The sequence below is a fragment of the Diadema antillarum genome, unplaced genomic scaffold, assembly GCF_040938485.1.
Source record: "Diadema antillarum isolate AM-2024a unplaced genomic scaffold, OU_Dant_1.0 scf00000196, whole genome shotgun sequence".
NCBI lineage: Eukaryota > Metazoa > Echinodermata > Echinoidea > Diadematoida > Diadematidae > Diadema > Diadema antillarum.
The window spans coordinates 1,245,001-1,252,114 of NW_027271085.1; the positions used below are offsets into that span (position 1 = coordinate 1,245,001).

General features: G+C 36.7%; 1 protein-coding gene across 1 annotated transcript in view; it reads right to left on the reverse strand.

Moving 5' to 3' along the window:
* The window catches only part of LOC139723605 (perlucin-like protein), a 5,337-nt gene extending 355 nt beyond the window's left edge, over nt 1-4,982 (reverse strand). The window contains exons 1-3 of the mRNA XM_071634837.1: nt 4,849-4,982; nt 2,315-2,451; nt 1-885 (exon numbers count right to left, since the gene is read on the reverse strand). The exon at nt 1-885 is cut by the window's left edge and continues 355 nt beyond it. Of these exons, the coding sequence (XP_071490938.1) occupies nt 458-885; nt 2,315-2,444 (558 nt within the window). The 5' untranslated portion in view covers nt 2,445-2,451; nt 4,849-4,982 and the 3' untranslated portion in view covers nt 1-457. The remainder of the gene's footprint in view (nt 886-2,314; nt 2,452-4,848) is intronic.
* Nucleotides 4,983-7,114: the final 2,132 nt, after the last annotated feature.

The following is a 7,114-nucleotide window of genomic DNA, read 5'->3' on the forward strand; positions in this document are numbered from 1 at the left end:
ACTTTGTGTGTGTTTCAGCTATTCATTGATGTGCTTCCCTAAGTCAATGTAAGTTAGTTGGAGAGATTCTGGCAGGGCCGTGTGATTTCGATCCCCCCCCCCCCGGCTTGCCAACTTAGGTAAGCGCATCAGGGCCGGGTGAGCCCGACATCTAGTATCCCTTGTATTACGCTTGTTTAGTTTGTTGTTTGGTCAGTCACTTGTATTGTCTTGCAAATGTGGAAGAAATGCTGATAATCATGATCATTATTATTATCATCATCATAATCATTATTATGCAATTTTTGGTTTTTCTGTTTTGTATACGGTATATGGTTTTTTTTAAAGCGCATTGAAATTCTTTTCAAGTCTGAAATGCGCTTTATAAGAATTTGAAATTATTATTATTAGTAGTAGTAGTAGAAGTGTCATCATCATCATATTATCCCTTCATTTGTCAGTTCCGCTTCCTAGAGTCCTATGGGTGATACTCGCAGACGAATGGACGATCGTAGTCGCACTCCAAGTCGTTGAGCTTTCTCCCGTTGAATTCGACACAGTCTTCGCCGGAGCTGAACCACCCGCTGTTGTGGTTGTCAGGCTGGCCACCGTCCCACAGTGAGCTATATTTGCTCAACGACCCACCGAACCCGTCCCAAACATAGGTCCCCTCGTTAGAAAGGTCGTTTAAGCCGGTCCACACACTCGGAAATTGACCCAGGTTGTAGGTAGACATGACGAAATTTTTCACGGTGGTGAACTCCGCTGAGGACTCAAACTTTACCAGCTTCCCGCCGATGTCCCTGCAGGCATCTCTCGCATCCGCCCACTCTTTCTTGTCCGCGCGGTAGATGTAGCAAGCGTCGCGTCCAGCAGCTCGGGGTGGCCAGTTTGCTGGACAGTTGTCTGCAGATGAATGCAAGATATGAGAGAGGAATTAAGCGACCAAGGAGAGATTGAAAAAGAGGGAATGACCAGAAAGAGCGGGAACATTGCAAGAATGGTGTATATAAAATGATATTCCTAGTCGTCATAGTTTGAGACCTTGATTGAACCCTGTTTAGTATGCTTATCCCATTGGGTTAAACAAGCACAAATATTGATAAAACGTTATACAGAGTAGGTCTTACTTGTGTGACGACTATTTTTTTTTTTTTTTAGTTACGCCGTGTAACAGGTTGTTGTTGTGTTATTTTTTTTTATCAATCATCATTCACTTGTATATGGGTCTCATGTAATTATCTTGACAGATTATACTGCACGCCTTCTAGGTTTCGTTGTTTACGTAATCTTCCTTTCCTATCAATTGGTATAACGTAATCTATTCCTTTCTTAATAAGAAAACACTTTACTTAGTATCTATCTACAACAACAACGGCAGTGACAGCCAGACGATGAAACAAGCTTTTCAGTAGTAATGCATTCTATGCAACTGTTCCACATAGAAATATAAATTATTATTCATGTAGAACTATATGCATTTATACACACCAGAAATCATGAGCTTTAACCGTAATGTTAACCAAAAACAAACACACGAACAAACAAGAACAAACAATTCCCAGCAACATGCATCGTGCTATACTACCCTACTTTGGCAAAAAGAAGCAAGTGACATTGTTATGGATATTGACTTTTTCATTAATTTGGCATATTTGATGCATGCTCTATTTAACTGAAAAATCCAAAACTTACAATTTTGGCCCATTTCTGAGATATTCTTGTGGCAAAAGGAAGCAAGTGCACAAAATTGCATGAAAAAAAAATGGCAAAAGTAGGCAAGTTACAGCCTCATGATATGATTGTCACTTGATTCCCTTTGCCAAATCCTTTATAATTACACGCAATCTATTTTGGCAAAAGGGAGCAAGAAACATCCTTATGATAGGATTGTCACTTGCTTCCTTTTGCCATTTTTATGTTAGCTACAAATCTATAATACTTTGGCAAAAGAAAGCAAGTAACATACTCATGATATGATTGTCACATGCTTCCTTTTGCCAGATTTTTCATGTTTGCTACAAATCTATAATACTTTGGCAGAAGGAAGCACGTTATAATGAGTTTCTATGGGAATATCAAAATTCTTCGAATAGTCAGAAATTCATCATCATATGACTTGCACGAATACCAACATTATTGCTCTTCACATACTTCCATGTCAAAGGGCCTCCCCCCCCCCCAAAAAAAAAAAACACACACACACACACAGAAAAAAAAAAACATATTTTCTTCATTCGTAGCATTTGTACTCGGTCTCACTTGCTTCATTTTCCCAAACTAGGGCAGTATGTACTGGGTTCAACCGTGTTTGTAAATAGCTGACTTAACTTACAGTAAGAGCAGGTCTCAGCGAGGGTGTACAATGCACGAGCTCTGTCCTTGTTGAGCGCCTCGGTTTGTGAGAGGGCGCTATTTACACACAGCAGCAGGGCAACGACGAAAAGGCAAGTGGGACCACTCATCTTGTTTCTATAATAAACATGAAGCACGTACACAACAGTAGCATTTAAAGGTCTCCCTGCATCTTGTATTATTTTTTTTTTCTTTTACCGACATATGAAATTTTCCACTTCGGCTCTGGATCTACGTCCTCCCTATTTCCCATTTGCATAATAAATTACTAAAAACAAATATAGTCATAATAATCCACCTTTAGCCCTACTGCATAAAAAAAAAAAAACATGGAGTGGAAACTTGAATTTTAGCATATTCTAATGTTTATATTCTTCATCGCTTTTTGTGTCAAAGAACTACTCGATTTGAGGAAATGTAACAGTGGTTTATGTAGATACTTATTAAACAGTGAAAGTTACGATTATGCTAGCAATAACAGTGACAATTGAGTATATGAATATAAGAACGACCCAAGTCCATGGAAGACCATTTCGAGTAAACTAAAAAAAACTTCATATCTTTTTTGTTTGTCCAATAATATTCTATTTAACTGTGATGGGAAGGCAACATTGAATATACAAATTAGAACATATAATATTATGACAATTAACATTAACAATAATTGTGGAGACGCCATTTTGTGTGATGGACTTGGGTCGTTCTTTGATTCATATGGACTTGGGTCGTTCTTTGATTCATATACATGATATTCTGCTATAGAGATGAGAGAAGGACGAGAGAGGGCGCTATAATATGAATGTAAGAATGACCCAAGTCCTTCATTCTTACATTCATATAACATTTAACTCATTTATTTCAGGTACTTCCGGGGGTAATTAGGACTTATCATTTACACACAAGATGAGTCCATGCATAAGCTACAATTTCCCATGTCAAACTGAATTTGGCCAAAAATTGGACTTGGGTCGTTCTTATATTCATATACTCAATTTTTCTGATGTGGGAATGTTATAAAGTATAAAAGTAAATGCCCTCCTCTGTGACCTAAAAAAGGAACTCGTTCTGTTCACATGCAGGATGTGGAAAAGCTTGGATAATCATTTTCTTCATGTTAATAGGTTTCGTATCGTTCTGTGTACATAGTTATCTTCTTGGTTTTACTCTAAGAAGTGTTACTTTAAAGAGGAAATCCAGTCCAAATATAGATTAATTTGTTAGAAGGAGTAAAATATTACGAGTTCACCGGTATAATTTTGATCGAAATCGGATGAGAAATAAGGAAGTTATGACATTTTGGAGTTTCGCTATTTGGGGCGGATGGACAGTTCTTGAATAGTCAGTAGGAAAATGCAAATGGCAAAGTGAGCAAGTCATTCCCTCACAACTTGCCAATTGTAGTTTGTACATAATATTTCATAATTTCCAGTTTTTCATTCAAACGCAATTATGCCCGAGGCTCAAATCCTATATATCTAACTGATCAGTATTTTGAAGTTATTCAACCAGGAATACCGTCATGTTTCAGACTTCAATGGCAGAAATTTTTAATATTCGTCATTTTTTTTTTTTTTTTGTACACAATCAATGGAAAATTGTAAGGGTATGATACGGTTAGCTCACTCAAAACCACTGCTCAAGAGCTGTTTCGGAGATATCAAATCTTCAAAAGATTATGTCTTCTTTATGTTTTCATACGATTTCAGTCAAATTTTTACCGTTGAACCCGTAAAATTGTACTCTTTTTTAACAGACTACCTTATATTTAGACTGTATTTCCTCTTTAAGGTCCAATCAGCAGTGCATCCAAACAACACAACGATAACTCAAACATGTTACTTTTATACCCGCATGTCCTACATACATAAAGACAACACCCCAACACTAACACCACACAACGCATCAATTTAAAGACAAACTAACATACATGATGTCACGTAGTCTCCCAAATAGAAACCAATAAGATATCAATAAACAACAACCAATTCATATAAAATGTTCATACTACCATTTTCAAAAACGATGCATGATATGCTTTTATATCCGCGTTAGCAGTCATTTTACCCTCATAAAAGTTTAAATTTACAATTAAAAGAAGGACCTATGCGGCAAGATAAAATGATTGTTATCATAACAACAAAAACACACCCATGTCCGTTCCTGAGCTAACTTAATGTACGACTCATTTCTAATTGAATGCAATTATTATTTGGAACATAATTGCTTTTTCACAAATTCAAATGGCCTCCGAGATTATGTCACGGGTTTAAAATGAATTTGAATGCATATTGCTAACATGCATTCCTCTATCTTGAATTTGAATGGAGCAAATGATCAATTGATTGCTTCGATAGTGAATTTGAATGACCGGATTGTGAAGATTGAAATTGCATTTTCAGAATACGTTACTGGATGCAAAAGTTATGAAATTGACTGGGAAAACCTATCGAAGCCAACTTTTTCATCATAACAGCATAAATACGTAGCAAAAAGTTAGACCGTATAATTTCTTACCTTAAGTGGCTTGATGATATGTCGGTCAGGTATCTTTACGTGTTATGAGGAACGATGGCCCCTTACCACTCCTACTTATACGTCCTATGCATCCAATTACATGGGCAAGTGATCGAAGATCTTTCTTGAATGATCGATCCGCTGGCCGATATTTGTAATGGACATTTCGATCTCTTGCTACACAAACGTAACAACAAAAGTGTAAATACACGAGTATATACGTCTTTGTCACGTTAAATCGACACAGAATCCGTGGCAATCAAAAATTTCAACTGCATTTAAAGACAATATAGTCGAAGTCAGCTTTTTAAAAGTCAACAACAAGTCAAGTTAATCAATTTACGCACAAACAAAGACGTTAAAAATATCAAGCTGTGAATGTTAGCAAATAAATGCAGAATGAGCGGGAAGTCAAGAGGGGGTAGTTTTGTGTTGTCACAGTGGAAAAAAAATGGATGTACGTGCAAATGCAGTCCAATGTTACAGGGGATATTAAAGGAAGAAATGAGGGTATAGTGGGTACCAGACCCCCCCCCCCCCACAAACAAGGGAAAAAAAAGCAAAAACAAAATAACAGCAAAATGTGATGGGAAGGCAACATTGTACATACGAATTAGAACATTATATCATTATGCCAATTAACATTTACATAAATTGTGGAGAGGCCATTATTTTGTGTGATGGACTCGGGTCGATCTTTGAATCATGGACTTGGGTCGTTCTTTGATTCATATGCACATGACATTCTGCTATAGAGATAAGAGGAGAACGAGAGAGGGCGCTATTTATGAATGTAAACATGACCCAAGTCCTTCATGTTTAAATTCATATAAGATTTAAGTCATTTATTTCTGGCGCTTCCGGGGATAATTAGGATTTATCATTTATACACAAGATGATTCCATGCATAAGCTACAATTTCCCATGTGAAACTGAATTTGGCCAAAAAATGGACTTGGGTCGTTTTTATATTCAGGTCTTCAAGTTTTGGGAAGTCTGGCATTGGAACCTAATAAATGACGTGTACTTCGTATGACACACTCGGTGTCGATTACAAACATGTGGGACTGGCAGGAGATCGATTGACCATTGATTTACCATCAATTCAAATGTACGGCCGATTGTTTGAATGATAACTTTTCATGCGTTTTTACCCTCACCTGAATGATGATTTTAAAACATTTTATATCCAATCAGTTCCAAGAAGAAAAAGAAAGGGAAATAAACAATTCAAAATATTGACAGATCTTCAGTCTTTGTTCACCCATTCCTTGCAAATAGTCAATTTTATTTCCATTTCTATTCTTATTCTTATTTTTTTATTTTTATTTTTTTTTTTTACATAGCTTGTCGTTAATGAACTTTCCACCTCACTATGAGGCAGCGTCTGGACTAACGTTCACTACAGGGCGCCCTCTATATGTGTGAAATGTTCGTTTAAAACAAGCTGCACGTAGCATTCCACAGAAGCTGCACCACATTCCATTGTGGTCACACAATCATATTCGGCTGACAATGTGTGTTGTTGTTGTTGTTTTTCAGCTGTCGTGGTCAAGTGAACATCATAAGAATGAAGAGATGGTTAAAATTAAACACTGGTGTTATATTTTACACATTATAAACTTGTAAGTGCAGAGATTGTCTCGGAAATGTGACCGTTTTCAGTTTGTTTGTTTTTTGTATTTTCTGAAAGAACAATTCTTCTTTCGCATAATGTGTAAGTTTAGGATGATAAAATGGATAAGAAGGTCTGTCCTTTGTAGTTTTTTTCATTTATTTATTTTTTAGAACACAGCTCCTGTATTTGTGATAAATACGATGAGTAATGTTTCAGTTTGGGGCTCTGTTACATTTCTAAGAAACCCCCTACACCTTCTTCAGTTTCAATTCTAATAGCTTTTGGAATGATAGTACTCCTGCTTTGGAAGTTGATAGTGGTCATAGAGAGTATGTATCTAATAGAGAGTGGACATTTTCAGCTTAATCTGATAACCCCTTCATTTTGGTTCCCCTGGAGTTTGACCTATCTTTTTGTTTTGGTTTGTTTTAGTTTTGGTTTTGGTTTTGGTTTTGTTGTTGTTGTTGTTTTTTTGTCGCACAGAGGACAGTTTGGTGAGATTATCAAAGCCCTTGTATATAACTTTTTTTTTTTTTGGGGGGGGGGGAGGGATGACGGGTCACAAATTTGAACATAAACATACTGTAGCAGTTGTTATTTTCATAGGCAGATACATTCACAAATGGGACGGGGTCACAGACATTTTCT